This window comes from Malurus melanocephalus, unplaced genomic scaffold (assembly GCF_030028575.1).
Source record: "Malurus melanocephalus ecotype Western Australia unplaced genomic scaffold, MMel_1.1 scaffold_71, whole genome shotgun sequence".
NCBI lineage: Eukaryota > Metazoa > Chordata > Aves > Passeriformes > Maluridae > Malurus > Malurus melanocephalus.
The window spans coordinates 2,673,976-2,698,227 of record NW_026623303.1 but is presented as its reverse complement, the minus strand read 5'-3'; the positions used below and the strand labels follow the sequence as shown (position 1 = coordinate 2,698,227).

The 24,252-nt window shown below is 35.9% G+C and overlaps 1 protein-coding gene across 3 annotated transcripts in view; it reads left to right on the top strand.

Annotated features, from left to right (window-relative positions):
• The first annotated feature begins 1,040 nt into the window (after positions 1 to 1,040).
• CLOCK (clock circadian regulator) overlaps positions 1,041 to 24,252 on the top strand; it is a 42,159-nt gene continuing 18,947 nt past the window's right edge. For 2 of the 3 annotated variants that reach the window (XM_057366822.1, XM_057366821.1), the window contains exons 1-10: positions 1,041 to 1,059; positions 4,864 to 4,961; positions 7,218 to 7,308; positions 9,070 to 9,129; positions 9,530 to 9,678; positions 14,114 to 14,205; positions 15,530 to 15,619; positions 16,905 to 17,025; positions 18,151 to 18,264; positions 21,776 to 21,894. In XM_057366822.1, the coding sequence (XP_057222805.1) occupies positions 7,262 to 7,308; positions 9,070 to 9,129; positions 9,530 to 9,678; positions 14,114 to 14,205; positions 15,530 to 15,619; positions 16,905 to 17,025; positions 18,151 to 18,264; positions 21,776 to 21,894 (792 nt within the window). In that variant the 5' untranslated portion in view covers positions 1,041 to 1,059; positions 4,864 to 4,961; positions 7,218 to 7,261. Of the gene's footprint in view, positions 1,060 to 4,863; positions 4,962 to 7,217; positions 7,309 to 9,069; positions 9,130 to 9,529; positions 9,679 to 14,113; positions 14,206 to 15,529; positions 15,620 to 16,904; positions 17,026 to 18,150; positions 18,265 to 21,775; positions 21,895 to 24,252 lie in introns of those variants that run through there. The other variant, XM_057366823.1, reaches the window with a different exon arrangement.

Here is a 24,252-nt window from a genome sequence, read left to right as displayed (position 1 = left end):
GGCCAAAAGCCATTTGAAATTAAATCTGATCACGGATGTCAAGGACATCAAGAAGGGCTTCTTCAAATACATTAAAAAAAAAAAAAAGAAAAGTGTAGGATAATGAGGGCCCATTATTAAATGGAAGGAGACCCTGGTGACAGAGGATGCAGAGAAGGTGGAGACACTGAACGCTTTCTTTGCATTGATCCTCACTGACAAGACGAGCCCTCTGGAATTCTGAAGTTCAGAGGCCTGACTTTACTGCTCACCTGACTCATCCCTCAGGACTGTAAACTTCACTAGTGTGTGATTGCTGTAGCCCAGCTGAAGGTCTGAGGCTTGTTAGGGCTTTCTTGCATGCAACTACGCTGCAATCCGGACCAAGAGTAGAGAGCTGCACTGTACTAGGGAGGTAGCTATGGGGCTCACCTCTGTGTTCAGTAAGGGGAAGGAGATACAGACTACAAAGAGTGGAATAGTCACAGCACAACAGCTGGTTAAGCAGAGATCACCCAAATGATCTGGAGCAGAGCAGTGATGGGAAGGAGTGTTTTCTTTAACTATGAGCTAGAGATATGGCAATTGCAAACTATGTTCAGTCCCAAGTCTGAGAAATCTCTTTCCTGATGGTGGGAGAGTCTAAAACATAAAGCATGCTGGAGAGAATTGCTTTCTCCTGTGACCCTCATAATTCATGTTCGTATGAAGATAGTATCTGCAGTGACTTTTGACCAGACTTGTTTGAGCAGCTTGCTTAGGTCTATTACCTTGTCAGGGAGTAGACCAGGACACATTGGTGTGATAAACCGTTTCTAAGAATTTAATCTCTCTTTACCTCTGATGTTACATTTTGTGCTATTCAAGCTGATCTGTAGCCTCTCCTAGCTTCTGTGGACTCTATATGAAGTTAGGCAAATAGTATGCATTCTTCTAAACATTATTATAGCTCAAACCTGTGATATCACTGACTACTACAATAACTGGCCTCCTAACAGGCATTTCTTCTCTCCTGTAGACTGCTTGGACTTACTCTCTTCCCAAAAGTCCTTCAGGAGGGGACATGAGACTGCCATTCAGGTAATGGCATCCCACACCATGACTCTTATGTTCTACTACCCTTTCTCCATTATATGTCCTTGTCTATTCCCTGAGAAGGTGATGGACCTAGGGAAGCTGCTCGTCCACTGCAGACTACTCATAGCCACTCAGAAATTGTCCTATTAAAAGCCATCTGGGATCTATCTGTGCTAGAAGGAGCTCTTGGTTGTCCTGTGAAGCACTGGAAGATGAGCACCTGCTGATATAGCGTACTTCATCTACAAAAAATGACATTTCTAGGATCTGTCTTCTGCACAAGTACAGACCAAAAACTTGTTTTGTTGATGTGGTAGAGGAGAGGTTGCAATATGTGACTATTCCTAGCTGTGGAATAACCTTGCCAGCTGCAAAGTTTGAACAACATTCCTTGAAATTCATTTTAGGTCTATCTTCTGGTAATTTTTTTTTTTAAATTGCCTTTTTTCTTGGTGAGGTAAAAAAGGAGATGTGCCAGTTTTTAAAAAATAGTATTTTCACAGATAGCTTTTGATTAGTAAGAAAAGATTAATCAGTCATTACCCTAATTTGCTTTCTGTTGGTGTATATATCATTGCAAGCAAAGGAGCAACTATCTTGAAACCAGCTTGCTTCTTCTATTAGACCAAACTATATATGATTAGAGACCAGGTTATCATTTATCTGTCTAAAAATCTCTTGCTCTGTACAAAAGTCTATGGTTCCTGGAGAGAACTAAGCCCCAGAGAAAATTCTTCCTCTTCTCCTCTCTTCTACCCAACCTCCAAAGGAGAGAAAGGTAAAGAGAGAAAGGATTGGGCTGGAGGTAAACCAATGAAGCAAAGAGCAAAATTGAAAAAATGAGTGAAAGTGATAGTGATGTGCTGTGCAGGAGATAATAGCTGGACCTCTGCTTCTCCCAGTTATAATGTAATGTCCTACACAGTCCTGGAGTAAAACCCCAGAAGTTCTTAACCCAAATGATCAGAAGCACATGGAAAGGAGTATCAGATAAATTTATAATTATCCTCAGAATCTCTAAAATGAACAGGGCTCCTGGTGCTGTGCTTACATTGGAAGTCAGGTTTTGCTCAGCTATTTCTTCAGTGATTATAATAACTAGTTTGTTCCCCTGGCAAAATTGGATTATAGCACAGAGATCAGGTTGTATTAAACAAGTTAATCTGTTTCTGTTTGATGAAAGTGTAGTGTTGGAAAACTGTGTTGCTTCATATGTTTTTCCTGTGTTGTTCCCTGTGTGCAATTATTTGTCTTAATAATACAAGCCACCTTGCAATTCTGAGGGCTGTAATCTACAAAATCATGTATTAATTGTATGCCTTGACATAAATTTTACGTAAATCAAGGCTTTTCTATAAAAAAATTTTTATAGTATAAGGGCAATAGTGATTCTTCCTCAAAAATACTTATCATTGTTACGATTAGGGTGAAGTGCTGGGGACATAGCAATTCCAGTTACTCTATACAAAATGAAGTACAGGCAATGCGTTCACCATCATCCCATTCATTTTTCAGTCCAATCCTGACAGAACATCTGTCATGAGCAAGACTCTACTGTAATTTCACAGTTTGTTCAGTCTTTGAATTTGTTTCCAATATTTAATCTTACCAATATGCATGCCAATATTGATAATAAAATTGAACTAAAGGCACTGAAATTCTTTCAGTATAAAAAAATCGATTTTTTTTTTTATCAGATATTGTGAGCTTTTCACTATTACCTTAGGTTTATGGCTTATGCATTATGACTTCTTGCCCTGTAAGTTATTGAGAACTGTTTCTGTTTAGCCAAGCAATGACTGGGGACCCAATACCTTACTGCCTCTCCATGAGTGATAAGTCAGCACAGTGCAGAAGTTGCGGTATTGCTAGTTTTTGTAATTTTTCTGCGGATTGAGCAATTCTGTGTAGTACTGGTTTTCATATCCATGGCAGCTACTAAGATTTTTGATTGAGGACCTCAGCTTCCTTTAAGACAATAAGTTTCTAGCCGCCTTGGTTACAGAGAAGTTTTGAAAACATGCCTGAATGTGTACAAAAGACATAGTATCAAGAGACAGATACACWTAATTAWTTTTWWAAAAAAAAAAACCTACCGAGTTCTGCAGACAGAACAATGACCTTTGAGCACTTGTGGCTGCCAGTGCTGGCATGTAGGCGTTTTAACCTTTCTGCTGGCTTTTACACGCATGCCATTTCTACTGAGTTAGAGATCCATGTGGTTTTGGTAACAAAAGCTTTTCCACTGTGATTAGCTTCTCTTTTGGTCTGATTTAAGCTTGTGTTCATTTATGATATAAACATATTCCCTTTCTGCTCTTCATAAAATCTTTTTGAAATATGTGTAAAAGCTTCCTTTTTTGACATTGTAAAATGTGGTTCTGTGCTTAAGACCTGTGATGTTTATCTTAAGTGTTTAACGGTGATTTAAAAAAAATGCATCTCTGCATAATGCACAGAGGAGATCTAAAATTTTCATTGTTACAACTCTGTTAGGCACTCGGGTGAGAGTTGGCAGAGTTGTTCGCCTCCAAGAGATTTAAAAATAGTGGTTTCATGTTGCAGACTTCCATTGGGCTCTTTGTCACTATTAATGTTTGCACTTGTCAAATGGAACAAAACAGAATAGGAGAGGAGGCTGTAAGCACCTAAAAAAGTAGGTCAATGGGCCAGCAGGTTATTTGGCCAGACAAGAATGAGTGGCTTCATTGAATCATGCTGTAATTGTTTTTCTCCTGTTGGCAGGTTGTTTAGCTGTGCTTTAACTTCCTATGTTAATATTTACATCTGTTTTTTAACCACTTAAGAACCTCTGTTAGGTGCAGGAGAAGGCCCTTAACTTTTTGATTCTAATAAGTGATAATTCTGGTGTTCTTCATGAAAGTAATCATTACATTTAAGGGTAGCATAGCCTTGATTTATAGATCCCAGCTTCCTTTTAAGAATTTATTATGCTTTAAAATACAAATTTTCAGAAGTGGAAGAAGTACATTTTACAGTGAATTTGTTTTATTTTAAGACCAGTAAACAAGGCAGATGGAAAGAGGATGAAGATGAGGTGAAAAAAAAAAAAGATTTAATGTTGCTTAAAAATGTGGAAAGAGGCATGGTTCAAGGAAAGTAACCATGAATGAAATGTAATGGTATGAGGAGACTGGAAGTAGGTGATGACTTATGTCAGTGCCGAGTTTTTGTGTGGAGAAAATGCAGTTGTGAAGTAAGTTTGAAATGTATTCTAGGAATTGATTTTGAAGTGATTTTTCAAAGAAAGAGTTAATGGCTATGTTTGAGGGAGTAGCAATAATGCAACTGGGCAACTTTGCTAATTGTCAACTGCAGCATTCTACACATTCTGGAGTCCTGAGAATAATAATTTTGGAGACTTGGGGAGGAGAAGATGTAACAGAGAAAGCCAGAAGATACCCTAATAAGGACCTCAGTGAAAAGGTGTTTAAAAAATTGTGTACAAATATACTTTGTAGGTAGCAAGTGGAAATAAAGATGTAGATGGTATGAGTGATACGAAATTCAAAAGTGGAAAGGATATTAAGACTTAAAGATAGGCATAAAATGATAGCTTAAAATCAAGATGAAACTGTGTCAGAATATCCTGCTTATCAAGAAGAACTTTAAAGCAAGGTTCAATTCAGATAATAAAATAASTGAGATACTTTTAATAAGCAGAATATTGCATTTAGAGGTTACTCTTGCTCAAGCGATTGCTTGTCTTTTTTAAAAAATAAAGAAGTGATAATTTTTAAAATCACTATTTAAAAGCTCCCCCGTTTTTTGTTTTTTTTTTGACAGTTCAGAATTTATTTTGTGCAGAAGAGGGTACATCTTCACAGGAACCAAGTTTCATCCCTAGACCCCAGACTTGTAACACAAGTTCCAAAGTGCAAAAGGTAAAACAGTGTTCTTTTCTTATAATTAGTAAGATTCCCTTGGCTTTCAGTTATCAACACTGAAGGGCTGAGTAGCAGAGTTAAGTAGTGTCTTTTGTTCTTCAGAACAGGACTGAATCTCAGAAACAGATGTAGTCCTTTATTTATCTGGTGATTACTTTCAACTTGAGTGGTTTTGTTGAAATTATCTCTGCAGTCTTATCTTTGGCATGTATAAGCACTGACAATGTTCAGTGTCTTGCAAATTTGGATGCGAAGATAGAAGGGTCAGATCTTGAAAGATGGGATACAAATGTGCTACAGGTGCATTTTGTGTACTTTTTCAGTACTTTTGTATACAAGATCTAGGTTRCTGGTTCTGGTGTAGGATCTGTATGCTGTAATGAAAGATTTTGTTGAATTGTAGGAATTGAGTGCTATGTTAAAAGGAAAATAACATTTAACTTCTGATTCTGCGTAATAAAGATGTCTGTTATATCACAAGTGAAGTTTTTTTGTATTTAGCTCTGCAGGTATTTTTCTTTCGTAGATTAACGGAAATGTATAATTTGTCCTACAGAATTTCATACTGCTCTTGATGCCTATAATTTTAGGTACCAGTTATGTATAAAAATTAACACGGGGCTAGAAATGTAATTAGCACATAGCTGTATTATTACTTACCATGGAAGCTAAATGAAAACAAGTTTATGGGTTTTGTCTTGATTTTAAACTTAGTTCCATACCAGGCATGGTAGTTAGATTTTACTTCTGAGCAACCTGTCTATTGTGTACTTTGGACAAATATTTGAACAGACACTTCATGATGATTTACTTTTCTCATCCCGTTTATGGCTGGTTTTCAAATGGCACACCTCTGTCACTTGGCCAACTAATTTGGGAAGTTTAATTCGTCTGTATGGCCAATGCAGTTGTTACTTCGAAGATTTGGAGGGAAAAAGTGATTTGCTGCCTGTGTAATTTCATAGCACTAGATTTTGGATAGTAAAGGCAAGACAAAGGTGGGCTGTACTAACTGAGAAAGTGGGGCATTTGGGCAAAAATGCCACCACATCTTGTGATGTGCCTTGAAAGAGATGGTGCTGCAGTACTGCTCTCCCATTTACTTTCCTTCTGCACTCAAGTTATGAAACTTTGTGGTGAAATATCTAGTCTTGTGAAGGAAACCTACAAAGGAGGTGACTGTTGTAGACGCAGACACAATTTGGTTGAATCACAGGCTTTTTTCATCAGTCCTCTCATCATGTATTTGCTGCCATATTTCTTGTGGTATTGATGCTGTAAGTTCCACTGGGTTTTGTACTCTTGAGGGACAAACAAATCCTGTCTTCTCAAAAAATAGTAAGTCATTAAATGGACTAAAATAGTCTCCTTTGAAATAAATGCAGTGCCTTTTTACTATTAAGTTTGTAGTCTACTAGAAGTTCCTGAAGATCTGCAAGTTCAGCTGGTATACAAAACTTGCTGCATGCAGTTGTTTCCTAATTATTGCCAATGTTACAATCTTACTGCTCCATGTGAGCAGCCTCTGACAGGTGACTTCCATATGAAAGGAAAGGATTTAATTGTGTTGATTTATGTTTGACTTTAGCCTTTTCATTATCCGTGTTATATTCCTTCTACCACTTAATATTTTGTTCACATTCTTAATTCAAAGTCATATGCACATCTGGAAAACCAAAAACTTCCTGTCATAAGTGGCTGCTTTATGAAATGGTCAGAAGAACTGTCTGACAGTGTGGAGGTCACATTCTAATTGATATGTTAATGTTGTCATTTCATATGTCTATTATAACAATGTGCTCAAGAAAAAAACAGCAATAAGAAATAAATTAGAACTGTGAAATACTATATCCCACATGCTTCCTCTTAGCACTGTTTCTAAATAGAATGTACTCCTGAGTGTATTTTACATCTGTTCAGCCTGCAAAACTCTTAAGAGTTTTTAAAGAAAAAGTTAAAAAGCTATATCTGAATTCAGAGTCATAAACATGTTTGTATTGATTTAGTACAGACTTATTTACTGTATTCTTTAATAATGTTCTCTTGAAATCTGTCATGTAAAATGAGGTATTAAGGCCCAGGTTATGATGGTAATGGAGACTGCTTTAGAGAAGGCAGGAGGGCAAATCAGAAGGTTGGAAGAGGGGGGAGGATTAGGAACAGCTTATAGAGCAAATGAAAACTTCATTGTACTCCCATGAAGAGCCTGTTTTTTCCTTCAGTCATATTTTGTTATTTTTTCTTCTCTTTTAGGCAAACGTACAAATGTCTACCACAAGACTAAAGTGTGATATGTTATGTTTTTTACCATAAGCACCCATAAAATGAGCTCCATTGCAGACAGGTATGTTGATAGATATGGAAAGTTTTGGGAAAATTACTGTTCATTTCTTTCTTTAATAGTCTTAATATGGCTAATATATTTAGATGCTAATTTATGCAAGCATTTAAAGAGTGAGGTTCTGGCTATTTTTGACAAAATTAGTTTGGTAGTTATTTTGTGGTCACTGGAAAGTGTGATTTCAATTGCTTAAGGTTAATCTTAAAACACATTACTTGTTTTGAGCCAAGGATTAACATCTGTGCAAGTTAAGCTGTTTTAATGTTTACTTGAACTTTTTATTTTTTTAGTACTTTAGTTCTTGATTAAGGAAAGCAAATACATTTAAATGATTAGTGTTGCTGTAGGTGATAGTAAAGTGACCTGCTAACCTATTTCAAGGGAAAAGTAATACTGAGGCATGTTTTCAAGGGAAAAGTAATAGCTGAGGCATGTTTTCTACTTGATTCCTTGAGCTGCACTCTCATGCCAGCTTAGGTGAATGTCTGGCCTAAGTATTCTGTGTGTTACTGTTTTTGAGAGTTCTTGCAATGAAACTTGCATCTGATTTACAGCAAGTTTGACATGATTGAAATAAATAACAGTAAAAGCAAAAAAACAACCAATGAAACCCCCCAAAAGAAAACAAAAAAACCGACCAAAAAACCCCAAAACTTTTACAATGCTTGTCTAACTTGTCAGTTCTTCTAGTGAAGTTTTGTGGCATCTCACTGAAAGTTCAGCTTTTAAAATGCATTAATTGCTTCTAAAAGCTTTRTAYTTCTGTAGCAGCATTCAAAATAGTRACTTCCTAATATCACTCCTTATCATAATGTACAGTACAATTTCTTGATGGTTTATAAATCAGAGAGATAAGCTTTTTGAAATGGTTACTTGGCTGAAGGGAGGGAAACATTAGAATAAGAAATTTCATGATAGACACAGATCRGTGTGGACAGTGCTAAATAGACTGAAAGCAGGCAGAAGAAGTTAGAGAAATAAAATGTGGAAGTCCATTATACAGCAGTTTTGGAAAACAGAAGAATGGTTTTGACTTGACTTCCAAAACAAAAGAAAGTGAAACACAGGTGTTACATGAAGCATACTAAGGCATCTTCAGAGGACAACACATTCTTACTTTGGTATTTTAGTACCTTTTTAGTAGTAAATGGACAGTAGTCAGGCTGAGAAAAAGTTATGTGATACTTGAGGAGGCAAGTATAATGAGTAGTTACCATTTAACATTGTTACTWATTGTATATTTATGAAATTACACTTGTGAAGGAAGTATATGATATTCCTTAACTCTCTTCCACTAATACTACTTCAGAATTTAAGAAAAATATGCTTTCAATAATTGGCATAGAAATTGCCAGTAAGTAAAAATAAATTACATATGTCCTCTCCCATGTTTTCAAAAGGGTAAGGTAATGCAAATAATCAAGAAGATAGAAAAACAAAAGTAAGCATTGTTCAATTAAGCATTGTTTAATTAAATGTTTGTACAGCTCTGTAAGTTCTTATTAGAAGTAGCTCAAAATTCTTTGAGTTGTATCAGAAACATAAGGTTTTTTGCTTTTTCTGTAGTAAATGCAAGCAGGACATAGAAGACTTAGCTTCAGGTTACTGATMATGGTCTTTGTGAGACATCACAGCTAAACAATTCCTTGCTTTCTTGATGTAATGGATGAAGATGAATAATCAGCTCTTTCCCTGTTCTCTGTGATTGGACTACAAAGGAGAGGAATTTTTACTCCAACATTTGTTTCACTTTGTTTCTTTCAGAAATGATGGAAGCATTTTTGATGGGCTGGTGGAAGAAGATGACAAAGATAAAGCAAAACGGTAAGTGTTAAGTTACTTAAAGCTAAAAAAGTCTATACTTGTATGCTTTAACTTTCCAGTGTGATTTCTAAACAATAAAAATGTTACTCTTTTATAAATTAGCGTATTACTCAATAGCATTTCTTTTGCTGTTATTTTTCAGATATCCTGTATATTTATAATTGTGGTTCAGTTATTTGTGTTTTGTAAAAGGGTGCTTTATTCCAAAGGCTTCATTTRCACCGTTCCTTGAGGAGGAAGCCATTCTTCAAAAATGGTGCTTGACATATGGAGTAGGTGTTTTTGTGACAGTTCTCACAGCAGAAATTCATAAGGGGTTGTTTGCATCAGGAGTCTGGCAGTAGTATGCAGCTTAAAAGTCTCATAGTTGTTATAAAACATTTTCTGGTTTGCTTTTCAGAGTGTCTAGAAACAAGTCCGAAAAGAAACGTCGAGATCAATTTAATGTACTTATCAAAGAGTTGGGTTCCATGCTTCCAGGTAATGCTCGGAAGATGGATAAATCCACTGTGCTGCAGAAGAGCATTGACTTTTTACGGAAGCACAAAGGTAATTATTTGTAACAATAAACATTATTTATAAATTCTTAACTTTTTAAGTGATACTCAATTATCACATAAAATATTAAAAATTTTGTATCTTCTTTAGTAATTTGCCAAAAAAAGTGAAGTGCTCCTCTAGAAAGATATTCTTAAGATCATCTAGGCACTAGAGCTCTAACTGTGTTTCTTCTAACGCATTACAAAAGCCAGAACTACTTTCTTCATCCCATAATTGTCAATGAAATCTGTTACACAAAGAGAAGCATTTAGTTTTGAAATAACCTCCGAGTTTTTTGTTCTGGACAGACATTGGTTCAAATTATTACAGTTTTGCTTTACAGGAAAACTGCTGATCCATTTCAGTGGAAGTACTTGCAGGAAATATGTATTTGGATATTTAGATATGCCTGGTTTGAACAGTTGATTGGTCTCTCAGGGTTCTACATGAAGCAAGATAAATTACTGAAAAGCTAGTCCAAGAGAAGTTAGTGCTGATCTTCTCTTCATGTCAGGTGCCTACRCAACTGGATGCTTAACAAAAAATAAGGCAAGAGGGCATTGTGGTTTCCAGTAGTGTTACTGGGTTGGTTRCTTGACGAGAGTAAGTGAAATACAGGGTGCATAAAGACTAGGAGTATTGGTATTTTGGCATTTTCTTTTTTCCTTTCGGATGGGAAAATGCCAGAAAATCTGTCAATTCTTTCAGCTAAACTTCTAAAGTTTTAAGACGTGCCCATGGATGTATAAGCTGCTGAGTTTATGTGTGTTGTTCTTTAAAGGTCATGTGAAATGTCAAAACAATCGATATCCTTGAACTTCCTTGCTATGCTTTGTTCCTCTGGTGTTTGCATCAGCTGATGGTGGAATATACCCAGATATGTTGTACTGGAGTTTGTTACAGGTTGTTATTTCTGTCATGAAAAAAAACTCTTCCACCAAGTGTACACTTATTTATGGGTGTTGGATATTATATATATAAAAAAATCTCTGCTCCTGCTCCTACACTTGTTCTTAATATGGCACCTCGTGGTTCRCACTGCCAAAAACAAGACTAAAAATTGAAGAAAATGAACTCTTTTGCTAATTAACCCATTTGCTTGTGTAATTTTTGAGAACGCATACTAAGTAGAAAGCAGTAYGGTCAAAAGAAATAACTATAATATTATGAAATAACTAAAGCTATTAAATCAATTAATAGTTATGTATTTATCAACAGTATTTGTATCAATTTAAGGTATGAGAAATGTTTTTCTATGCCTTAGCATGTCTCTTCCATTAGTGTTATATTTCCAGTAACTCCAAATGTGTATTGAATATTGCCATTAAAATTGRAAACATAATTTAAATGAGAAAAGAGGAGAATGTAATTCATATGACAATTCATAGGTTTAGGGTTTTTTTTTTCCAGTTAAATATTGATTATGCTGTTTTAATTTTCTGAGATACATTTGTCTCATAGCAAAAAGAAAAGCAGTGTGAAAGCTCCTCTTCTATGTAAGTCAGTTCTTTAGGTTACAAGGCCTTTGTGAAAATTGGTTCTGTTTCAAAGTCACTTCAACATGTATTGACGATTGCTAACATAAAGTATAGAATGCAGAACGAACATGTGTGTGAGCCAGTCAGCAGCACCAGTAATACTTTTTATTTCAAAGTGCTTTCTGGTTCGGGGTTTTTGTTTTGGGTCTTTTTTCGTTTGTGTTTTTTTGTGGGTCTTTTTGTATTTTGGTTTTTTTTTGTTTTTTTTGTTGTTGTTTGTTTTGTGTTTGGTGGTTTTCTTTTTGGGGGGTTTTTTGTTTGTTTTTGGGAGCTTTTGGGTTTTTTTTTTAAATTTGGTTTTTTTAGACTAAAGGGACAAAAAGTAGCTCTGGAGATGGATACATTTTAGGGCATGGCTCTTTTGTCCTTCACTTGGTGTGAGAGAATGCAGCTCTGTGTGACTGCACATACCATATTAAGGTCCCTAAATTTCTGGCTGCCAGTGCTTACTAGCATTGCTGTGCACTGTTATACGTTAAAATGTTTTTGGACAAAACATTGGCAATATTCMGAAGAATTTTTTTTCTTCTGAAGTGCTTGGATATAATAAAGCCGAATGACCTATAAATTGATTGTTCAGCACTAAGTAGCTGCTTTRTTGTTGAAATCCTACTGTGTTCAGATGCCAGGATTTAACTACATTGCTTCTGGTTCTTTCTGGACCATTTCCACATTATCCAAGCTTGGTACTCTGGCAAAAGCTCCAGATGAATATCTGAGCTGGTTATTGGCCAATGTGGATTCTCTTTCTCACTGGGAAAATACAGAAGGCTAAACACACGGAAATGTTATCACTGAGAGCTTCTCCTTGACTAATGACTGCCTGTCATTTTTTTTTTGAATTTGTAAAATGAATTTTTTTTAAATTAGTAAATACTGGAGAATTTAGCTGCCTATAATTGCAGGTAGCAGACTGATACTCCTACAACCCACAGATAAATGATACAGATCTCGGTCTCACTGGCAATTTATTTTGAGAATTCTCATCATTAATGTAAAGCTACTTCAGATACAGAACTTGAAGACKGAAGTTTAATGTGCAAGTTTGGTTATGCTCCTCTTTCTGGTATCTACTCAGGAATGTGACCTTACTGCCATTTATCTTTGAGTGCAGCCTTTTGCCAGAACTTCTAGTCATTTGTCTGAAGCTGCCAAGTAAACCAAGTTCCTTCTGTTACTCTGTTTGCCAGTATTGTACTTTATCTAATTATGGAAAATGTAAAAGAACACCTGTATTTGTAATACAGTATTTCAGAGCGATTTGTTAAAGCCATGAAAAATACAGTCTTTTGGGTTTCTTTTGGTTTGGTTTTTTTTGGGGGGGGGGGGTTTGTTTTTGGTGGGTTTTTTTTGTTTGTTTGGTTGGTTTTTTGTCTGATTTTTTTTGGTGGTTTGTTTGGTTTTTTGGTTTTGTTTTTTTTTTCTTTAAACTCTGAAGTAGGATGGTTATAAGGGCCAGAATGAGTCAATGAATCAGACTTTCCCAGTTTAAAGTGAATATTATCTGTGTCCTGTGGAATGAATGCACTAAGTTCCTGGAATTTTGCCTCYACTTTGGTGGCAGAACTTTTCGTTTTCATGTCCTTTGATTTGTCCSTCAGTGATCAGTATCTTTGTTTCGAATAAAAATCTAGATTTGGGGTTATAGTTAAGTTTTTCTTTATTCTCCTACCACTTTTCCTGCTTTGTGATGCCATTTTAAAACAGATAGCAAAAGCCTGATGAATTTTTATGTCTTGTGAGATCTGATAATTGGAAAGTCTTATTTGTTTTTTCACATCTTCTTGCGGCTTTCCACTTTTGGCCAGTTCCTTGCATGACGTTGCTGTTGTTTGCTGTTCTTTTCGTTAAGTCTAAAGCTCTTTTGTAAAATTTTCCCCCTTCACGGTGGTAAACAAAATTACAAACTGCTCTGGCCCTTTGCATATTTAAGTCAATTTCAGATTTTCTGGCTCTTTGAACCATCTGGACTATGACACTAGCTTAATGTCTTTGTACAGACTTGTCCTTAAAAATCAAAAACCCTAAAGATTTGCTTCTTTTGATTTGTTTAAATACTTGATTACTTGTCCAAAGTTGTTCCTAAAACCAGTAYTTCTGTGATGCCCTTGTTATTCATCAAAACTGAAGTGCTATGAGGTCTTGCTTCTTGTTGTTTCAGTTATCAGTTGAAGGGAGCACCACATTTAGAACCTGGGGTCCGGTTTTGCTTGGCAGATGTTATTTTTCTCACCTGTGTATGGAAGTTTATATATATATATATTTCTCAACTCCTGCAGGAATCTCTGCTCAAAATTAATCTGTGTCAAAAYTCATCTATGTCCATGTAACAGACAGCAATTCTAGAGTGGAGTGTATCATATAACTCTTAAAAATCTTCATTCAAAAACCTACCCTTTTTTATAAGTAAGCACAAAAGAGAGGGAAGAAGAGAAGGGACAGTGACAATTTTTAGTGCAAGGATTCAAATGACAAAGGTTGGCCAAAATACTTGAGGATTAGGCATTTTAATGACATAAACTGATCAGGAATTTTGGCTTTCTAAATCTGTGTAAGCAGCACTCTTAAGAAAACATTTTGTTATAGTCTCAGAGAAAAGAGTTTTTTAATTTAATTTTTTAATGATCAAAATCCATTAGTGACTGTCATGAACTTCTGTATTACCTTGAAGTCTGCCAGGACTGTAGCACAAACCATTTGAAAGAAAGAGAAGACTAATTATGACATGGGAGAAGACATTTGTTTTCTTGTTTCCTTTTTAAAGAGCAGCCAACTATATGTAGTGAGTGAACAGCTGAGGAGACTGGAGAACTTTTTACCACTTCTTATCTGTATATGTAACTTAGGAGAAAAATAATAACTTCTGGAAGTATGAGTCCTTATACTGTGTATGTGTTTGATTGTAGAAATTACTGCACAATCAGATGCCAGTGAAATTCGACAGGACTGGAAACCGACATTCCTTAGTAATGAAGAGTTCACACAGTTAATGTTAGAGGTATGTTATTTCTGTWTTTCTGGGAGTAGAATAGTTCCTCACCAGGAGTCATTCCCTTATGAAGTTTTTCAGTTTGATGGCATATCTTTTTATTCTCATGTATGAGTTGTAACTGAATGTTTTCATGAATGAAGATAAGCCATCAAAATTCCTATGTATGCAGTGTTTCAGAAAATCAAAGCAGATTTTCTTTGAACTGTATTTTCAGTTAAATAAGCATAATAACAGAGCTAAATAATAATAACAGAGTCTGTAAATGAATGTTTACTGTCCAAGTGGATGTTTTAAATTACCAACATAAGCAAGGTGCTAGAAAAATAATTAATTTGCATAAATTAAAATTCTAATTACAAAAAAGGCTCAACATATCCATGTAATTTCTAATCAATAAGTGTTTGATTTCTTTACTTGCCATGCTTTTCAAAACTAATGATAGCATTACTTTGCTGAAGATTATGGGAATACTTGCAAAACTACTAGAAAGMAACTTCAAATATAAGCTATAATTTCTTTGAAAATGAACATAAGTCTTTATATCTTATTAGTGAAACAATTTTTAATAACAGTTAAATGAAAAATACTATAAATTAACAAACACTTTTTCATCCCATAGTTAAAGCTTTACTTTGATGCATAGATGTAAGAAGTTTAAAGTTCTGATTTTTATTATTTAAAAAAATTTCAAAAGATACTCTGATATAAGAGGTTCTTTTGAAGATTTGATCTTTAAAATTTCGTATTTAGAAATACAGTTTTGTCATACTTTTGTTGGTAGTATTCAAGTGAAACATTGTGTTGAATTCAGAGGAATGAAGTTTTGAGTTTAGTAGAAGATAAGGCAGTCAGAACTGTGTCTCACAGGTTTCAAGTTGATAAAATCTCACTACAAGCTTCTTCCACTGAGATTGGGAATACTGAGATTTTTAAATATTAAAGTTCTTTGATTTTGCTGCCTCTTTTACTTGTTCTTGTAGTTTTTCCACATCTTGCTTTTGTCTCTAGCTCATTTTTATGAGTCTTCTGAGGTCTAAAATGGTGATGGAATTAAAAATAACAGGCAGGCAGAGTGGGAGCTGGGGAAACCAGTGACTGTCTATATATGTACTTGCTTCTGAAACCACAGATTATTTAACAGAACAGTATGGGAATTGTAATGCTTTTAGTGTAAAAGCAAGATTAAGGATTTTTAGTGGGGAAAGGCATTCCCATTTTTGTAATAAACTAAACTAAAATTGGTCTACAATATTTTCTGTATTGAATATAGCTTAACATTTTAGTGTGCTCTGTTTCTTTTTATTTAACTGCCCATTATGTTTAATTTCAGGCTCTTGATGGTTTTTTTTTAGCAATTATGACAGATGGAAATATAATATATGTGTCTGAAAGTATAACTCCCTTACTTGAACATTTGCCAGTAAGTAACAAATTGCTTTCAGTAACATACAGTTTGTCAGTGGTTGGTCGCTGTGTGTTGGCCTTTTTGGCTTTATAGAACAGATATATGCTTTGTTTTAATGTTTCTATTTTTTTCTTCAGTGTAACTTCCTTCTGGCCTGCTTCTATATTAAACATTTCCTTTGGAAATGCAGAATGCAGTCAGTACTCCTCTTAGGAAGCATTATGAAGTGCCTAGCATCAGTTTCAAAATAACTGAAATAACACAGTTGATTGCAGGAGACCCTTTAGAGTTCACAGCCTCTACATGAGTCAGAAGAGTATTACCAAAGATCTAAATAATGAAATTTTGTAACTACTTTTTTACTTCCTTCTTGTCAAATCACTCTGATAAATACGTTACTGCTGGTTCTGCTTTTTAGGTTCTGCTTTTTAAGTATATACTTTTGGGTTTATCACATTCACTCATCCTTAATCGGGGTGACATTGCTCACTGGTACATGTAACATTCTAGTTTTTAAAGTTAACTCTGAATAATGCTATTCTGAAGTGAGGCGAATTAATTAGTGCAAACAGTTGATGAGTAAAGTTGCTTCCTTTTCTAGAAGAGAAGGACAAGTTATTGTTAAAGGCTGGTTGTCTTACTGTGGTAAGAGACAAAATAAATTCTCCCAAGATATGCATGATAACAGTCTGAGAATTTTTTAAATGTGGAGGAAATTGTGATTTTTATTTTTTCTTTTAGTAGAATTTGCCAGGTTTTCAGAGGCACATTTATTTGTGGATTTTAAGTGTGATTTATGAATTCTAAGCATACATTTTATGATGCCTCTTTTTTGAATACTTAACCCAATTTATTTGTGCATAAAATCAGTTGTTTAGTTTTGCTGAATTAATCTCTTGTTTGCACTTTGCATACATAGCTGTGGAACTGATTATAAAATTGGGTGACTGGCAGCTCATCCTTGCCCAGCAGCTCAGTCATCACCCCTCAATGGGATGGGGGAGGCAATAGGAAGGGTAGAAGTGAGAAAAGTTGTGGGTTGAGATAAAGACAGTTTAATAGGTAAAGCAAAAGCCATGCATGCAAGCAAATCAAAGCAAGGAATTTATTCACCACTCCCCACAGGGCAGGCAGATCAGAGTGGGTTTTTTTTCTTGCAAAATATTAATGTATTAATGTATATTCCAGCAGGTGGCTTTGTTGAGTCACTAATGAACTGTGGAATTGTTTTGCATTAAAATAGTAGGCTTTGTCTCATGGTGCATCTTGAATTAATGCTTAATAAATCCTTTTCTTTCAGTCTGATCTTGTGGATCAGAGTGTATTTAATTTTATCCCAGAGGGGGAACATTCAGAAATYTATAAAATATTGTCTTCTCATCTGCTGGAAAGTGATTCCTTGACACCGGAATACTTAAAATGTAAGTAGTTATTTCATGCTAACCCCTGTAGGCAGCTCAGCCCCACACAGCCACTTGCTCACTCCTTCTAGTTGGATACAAAGAGAATCAGAAGAGTGAAAGTGAGCAAGCTGGGGGTTGTGATAAAGTCAGAGTAACACGTGAAATCGAAAGCTGTGCACAAGCAAAGCAAAAATGCGGAATTAGTTTGCTGATTCTGGTTGGTAAGCAGTAGTTCAAYCATCTCTAGGAAAGCAGGGCTATGTCATATATGATGGTTATTTGGGAAGACAAATGCCATAAGTCCACATGTCTGTCCTTCCTTCCTTCCTTTCCCCAGCTTTTCTTACTGAGCAAGGTGTGGGATATCCCTTAGTTCAGCTGTCCCAGCTGTGTCCCCTCCCAGCCGCTGGTACACTCCCAGCTTCCGCACTAGCGGGGCAGKGTGAGACAGAGAAGGCCTTTGCACTGTGTAAGTGCTGCTCAGCAGTAGCTGACACATCCCTGTGTTAGCCAACACTGTTTTAGTCAAAATCCAAAACACAGTGCCATGTGAGCTGCTGTGGAAGAMATTAACCCTATCCCAGATGAAACCAGTATAGTAGTTGTGTTAAAAATTATCTACTTGAAATCATACGTGATGAGTATTTCCRGTGTTAATTAAGCAGAAACATGCTTCAGAGCCTTGAAGAATGGAAGTGTTGTTTTGTGTGCCCCCAGCTCTAGAGTACAATTTTCAAAGTTGCATTGACTTTTAGTCTGTAACTTTCTCATGTATTAGATATGTTCATACTGTTTATAGAGCTTCCATTTAGACAGTTTTAGCAGTTGGCAAGAATAAAAACAGTAGCCTAATGGGGTTTGGAGGCACATGCTTTAGTGAACTTAAGCTCAGGGCATTTTCTTTAATACAACTCTCGTTCTCAGAGGTTTTTATGTCCCTAATATTCAGGCCCTTCATGCACAAAATCTGAAGGAGTTCTTTAGGTTAGTTACTGTCATGCTGGTTAAAAGCAGAGGCCATAGCTAGTTGTAATCACTATATTTGCAATATGTATGCAGCTTATTTATTGCGCTTGCCATTTTTCATGTTGCCTGTGTGCTTCATCGAGCATGTAGCCTATTAATTTGTTTATTTTTTTCTAGCAAAAAATCAGCTAGAGTTCTGTTGCCATATGCTGCGAGGAACAATAGATCCAAAAGAGCAACCTACATATGAATATGTGAAATTTATAGGAAATTTCAAGTGTTTGAATCATGGTAAGTAATTTCAGCAATTTTAGAGTGGAATATTTAGGCAGCTCCACAACTAAACTGGTTTGGGACTATTTTGCAAAATATAAGTGAACTAAAATTAGTGTTTCAAAATTGAAGCAGAYTTTTATCACATCTACACTCGTGTAATGAAAAAGAAAAACTTCCTATCAGGTATTACAGGTCTGTGTATTTGAATGCAAAATGTAGTAATTATGCTTAATGCTTTCAATTAAAGAAAACTGGTATTTTGTAAATATTTTTTAAAAATTGCAAGAAATTTAAGCAAATGCTTTAAAACAAAGAGTCTGAATTTAGTTCAGGACAAGCCATATTTAAGCAGATGACTAACTTGAGGATCAGTGGTACTGAGTACCTGCAGTTCTCATTACACCAGCAACTGGGAAGGAAGATGTAGGTTTTYCCCCCATTTCAGTTCTGTGCTTTCACCTGACATGAGTTACCACTCAGATGAGTGGGTGGGCCAGTACAATTTTCTGCACTGAGATCCTACTCCTGTCCACTGACATTATTTTTATTAGCTATGTATAAYAATCTTCCTTGATGCTGCATCTCTAATCTGTTTGGCCAGGCTGTGCTGACTGTTAACTTGAGGAGCCTGTTTATTTATCCAGGTTGGTTCTGCAGTGTGATCAGTAGTAGATTCTTAGAAAGATCACCCAAAAATATTATGAAAACTGGTATTTTGTAAATAAATCTGTGGGKTTTTTTAATCTGATACCAGTATTTTTCTCACAAAATGGGAAGAGGTTGAGGCTTATTGCCAAATGCAGTGAGGTAATACTATAGAAAATACAAGAAACAGTCTGAAAAGGCGAAATACAGTGTTAGTCTTGGAATGAGGAGTTGGGAAACTGCAGACCCAACCCAATTCTGGTTGCAATTCAATATTTGGAAATACTCTGGAATAAAAAATTAAACTATAAGTTTCAGGGAGCTAGCAAGGAATTGAATGGCAWCCATTATGGACTTTTCAGGTAGAAATAGCATCAAATCAGTTGAGCTTACTCTTCCAAAGAGTAAAACACTGTGTGGATAAGAGGATAAAGCACAAATTAATGATGGACTTTTAAAATGTTTTTGTTATCGTATTCTGTTCTCACAAATGTGTAAGGGAAGCACATGTTAATTGAAATTGCTGGAGAGTAGCTGCAGAAACTGATTGAAAAGGTTACCAGTGTTCACCATCAAGATGAAGTTTTAATGGACAGCTTGATCAGTATTTTTATTAATGTTATGAATAATGGAACATAGTCTGCAGTCATGAAATGATCCACTAAAAACAAGAGAATTCATCTCCAAATTTAGAAGAGAAAWTATTTTGAGCTAAAAACCTAGAAAAATTGTCTAAGAAAATCTGCAAGTTACTACATTTAGGCYTATCAAACTATGTGAACAGGGACAGTTACAACCAGCTTCATAGTAATCCTTTAAGAAAAGGATTTACTGTTGAATTTAAACTGAACATGACCAAGTCACCATGACCAACCATGAAGCTGTGAAAATGCAAAAGCTTTTCTAAAATACAGTCTAAATCACATGAAATATTCCTACTACACTTCTTAGCACTTGCATGTCCTCAATCAGTTTTTGACACTTATTTGTCAGAAGTAAAGAAGTCAGAGAGAGTACAGAGTAGAGCAACAAATGCAAGAAGTGGTTTATAAATCTARCTTACAAGGCAAGATAAATCCTGAGAACAAATGAAAATGGCTAAGATCAAGAGGAAAGAAACTGCCTGTTTTCTTTCTGATGGAAAAAGCAAGGAGGTGTAAGCTGAAATTGCATGCAGAAACTTCAGTATGAATTCTAATCTAGAGCTGAATTAAAAACCAGTTAGGCTTTGTAAAGCCTCACAGTATTTCGAAGTCACCATCTCTAAGCTTAGTAAAGGTAAACTAAATTGATAACTGCTGGAAATGAAAAATAAGATTAATCTGTTTTGAGGTGTAGTCCATCTTTTACTTCCTTCTGATTCCATCTCTGTGATTCAGTAAGTGGAATTTGTTCTCAGCTCAGTATCCTGATTCTTTCACAATCATAATTGTGCCTTTATKGTTCTCTTACTTGGTGTGTCTTCAGCATGTATTTCTTAAATGTGATGGAAGTGTTACGATCCAATTTAATCACASAAGAGCAGAGGAAACTAAGTGTCTGTAAAAAAAGCGGACCAAATGAAAAAAGGTTCAAAATATTCTGAAAAACGAGATTAAAACCAAATGAGATTAATTGTTGATGTAAAAAAAATTGATACACTTTATTTTATAGTAAAAGAGGCAAAGAGAAAGAAGGAGAGCAGAAAGAAATAAAGTGTGCCGGGGGTGGGGGTGGCAGGGGGACAGGAGAAGGTGACAGGGGTTAGATGGAAACCCCTTCCTGGGGTCCCACAGACGTCTCGTTGCTCCCCTCCATCCAATGGTCTGGGTGCTGAGGTTCCCCGGTGCTGCTGCCATGTCAAAGAGTTCAGAATCCAGTGCATCAATAAACGTTTTGGGCCAGCTSGGAAYGCCCACRTGTCACCCCTGCAGGGGGCTCGGTTTGACACTGTCCTTTGCAACACTGTGGATTTGTTGCATCATCTCTGCTGTAGGGTCTGGGGAYCCCTTTGGGGGGTCTTTGATGGGCCATGACAGCCYCTCGACTGCCCACATCACTTGGATCAGCTTGTCCCGGGATGCAGGGCCCCACAGCCGAGCTCCTTGGCACAGCAGAGCAGGGGCGTTTCTCTGCCTCTGACCACAGCACACCCAAAGCCCCTCTTGTCCCCTAGTCACCCTTTGGTGTGAGGGTCTGTGCTGGCCTGGCAGCTGAGAGCCCTGGGGGGATGGTCCCCACCCAAAGGTGCTAAGCATGATCCCTTTGTCAATGTGTCCTTCTCTCCAGCTCTGAGTTGTTCTGTATCTTATCTTTGATCAGCGGGCAGTGAGCAGTGTAGCCAGGGTCTCATTCAGGGTTTTGGTGGCTTGCTCTACAGCTTTTGTATAGTTTTGCTATAATATGCAGAAAGTTAGTCATGAAAATGTTTAAGTCATAAACGGTAGCATTTCAGTCTCTGACAGGAAGTCTAGAAAATAAATACTTACCTCAGAGTTCAAAAGAAAAAGCTAGCAAAATTTGAAACAAAACATACATTTTAAGGATATTTTTGAAGAAAGTGTAATCAGGTAATTTTTAACAGTTAGCAAGGATTAGAATTGTTATTACTTTCTTTAAAATGCTTTGTCAGTAATACTATTATATTGACTGTAAATTTAGTTCTTTGAGAAGGTTACTTGATGGCTGTGTTACCATTACTCCTCTTCTGTAACTGCCTGTACTGCGGTGTTACTGTTCCTGTGCATATAGTCATAGATATGTAGCATTTTTCTTAATGCATGTTAAGTTACTAGCAAACTACATTAGATAAATATTGGGCCACTTGTCTTGTGATAGTACTGCCATTTTCCTCCATACTTATATTGTCATCTGTGTTGTCATCTTCTCGGTCTGCCCTCAGTTCCCAACTCAGCGCACAATGGTTTTGAAGGAACTATTCAGAGATCACACCGGCCTTCGTATGAAGAAAAAGTTTGCTTTGTAGCCACAGTTAGATTAGCTACACCTCAATTTATCAAGGTATGTTAAAATGAAATCACTTTTTTATCATTCTTAAATGGACTCTGAATGGGAAAACTTCAGAGAGAGTGCACACAATATTTAAAACAATAATGAAAACCATAAGGAATTTTATTATATGAAATTGAAAATATCTGTTTCTTACTTCAGATAGGCTAAGTTTTATGCAAAATATCAAATGAAGTCATTGTAAACACTAATTCTAAATAGTAATACAAAAGAGAAATATGCAAGAAACAAATTTCAATGAAGTCCACAGGAATATAATTTAGCAAGATGAACTGAAAACAAAAGATTACATCGAGATTCCACTTTCACTGGAGAAATAATTGATTTTAGTTGAAACTTGGACGTGAATTTTATGTTGTTGGTGAACTTTCTGCAGTTTGACACAGAAGTAAATCTTGGAAGGCGTAATGAAAGCTTACGTTACTTGTCAGTAGTGAAGAGTTGGGTTTGAGGTAATAGAAATCTTCTGTTTCAATGCAGTTATTCAGTAACTCAGTGGTTTAAATCTAACATTTTGCTTAACTGCTAATGTTTAATGTGAAGGTGCCTTTCCAAGTTTTGAATTGAATGCATATGATACTTGTAGTTCATTAAGTATAATCCTGTTTCTCTCCAAAATGAGTCAAAATAAATACTCAGAATATAGTCTGTGATTGTGAATCRGATTATTTCATACAAATATGTGAATCAAGGTTCAGGATAGTCTATTATCAAGCATTTGTTTTTGCAATTGAGTTGTAAAGTAATGCCATGAAATGTATGTGGCCCATTGTTAAGCTGTTGTCTGTAATACAAGAACTCTGACCATTTAAACATTCTGCCTCTTCAGTTTAAAGCACTGATGTCTTCAAACTGAAGACTGTTGTTGGTAGCTTCTGAAGACATGGGATATTTGCACTTCAAAAGCATGGTAGGAAGCCTGTGGAAAAATCATATGAACTTCCTCRGTTCTGTCAGGCTGAATAGGAATTTTGTCTCTCTAGAGTCCATGCCAGAGAAAATTTATTTTTTCTGAAGCTGTAGAAATCTTTCATCTGACACTTTTCTTCCCATGCAGGTCTAAAAAATGTTCTTCATGTTATGCCTACAGTTGGTAGAGATGTTAAATGTTGGAATTTTGTTTCATTAAATAATTGTGGAAAAAAGACTGCCCTGACATTTGCAAATGCTTTTGTCTTTCAAAGTCTGATGGTTAATAGTAAAACCTCAGTGTTTCCTACTTCTGGAAGTTGATGAACATCCATTTATGATCTTCAGGTGTCTCAGTCCCCTGCAGGCTAAAGCCTTAAAGATTATRCTAGGGCCAAAATTTCATTCCTTTACCTGAACCTATGAGCCCTTAGTACCTAAGGAAGCTTCCATGTTACAGAAGTTTTAAGATCCTCCTGAGACTTAGGACTGGTGCTATTCATTTGGGATATCTTTTGAAGAAGACTATTAGAGTGAAGACTTAATCTGGAAACACCTGTTTTTACTCATGATACCTTCTGTTACTATTGAGGCTAGTAGTGACTAGACTTCAGCAAATGAGTAAATGACTTTTACCATCCCAGTAACTTCACCAACGAATGTGCAATGCAGCCAGTAATGAGATGTGTGTTTTAGTACTTGCCTTATTTAAGGTAGAACCTTCTTGCTCATCTGTCACCTAATCTTTCTTTCAGTTGGTATATGATTCTGAATTCTTTCTTTTTTTGCCTCAGATTTGATTTCTCAGAATATACAATACTTTTTGTGTCTTTAAAGTTCACATTTTTATTTTATGCATATTATCCTACCRCTTCTGTAACAAAACATGTCACAAATTTTGCTCCCTAGTGAAGGCATTTAGTTCTACACATTCTTTAAAACAATTGTCTTGCATTTTGAGTGGTTGATGATTGAATCCTATCAAGAAGGCAAGATTAATCCAGCCAGAAAAATTCTACCAGAATACTTTTTGTTACAAATGAAAGTCCTTTCTTTTCTAGATGCCTTGTTGACAACTTCAACAAGACGCCTTGTTGAACAAGCTGGCTTCTGCCCAGGGGTATTTTACAGTGGAATATCTGCAAATCATTAATATAAATGCATTAAGTAATTGGATACTAACCTGCTGTCATTTCTTCTCTAACAGTGATGTTTTTACTGTGGTTTTATTGCCTGCACTTCAGTGATTTTTATTTTTGTTTTGACTTGTGCCAAAATAATTAGATCAAAAGAAACACCAAATCAGAAGTATTATCTCAAGGATATACTCTTGCTCTGTCATTTCTCTTAATTTACTATGAGTGATGCTTTTTTAAATGCTGTAATTTTAGGAAAGTAGGTGAGCTTTGGGCTTTAGGGGTAGTTTCAAGTTCAAAGCTT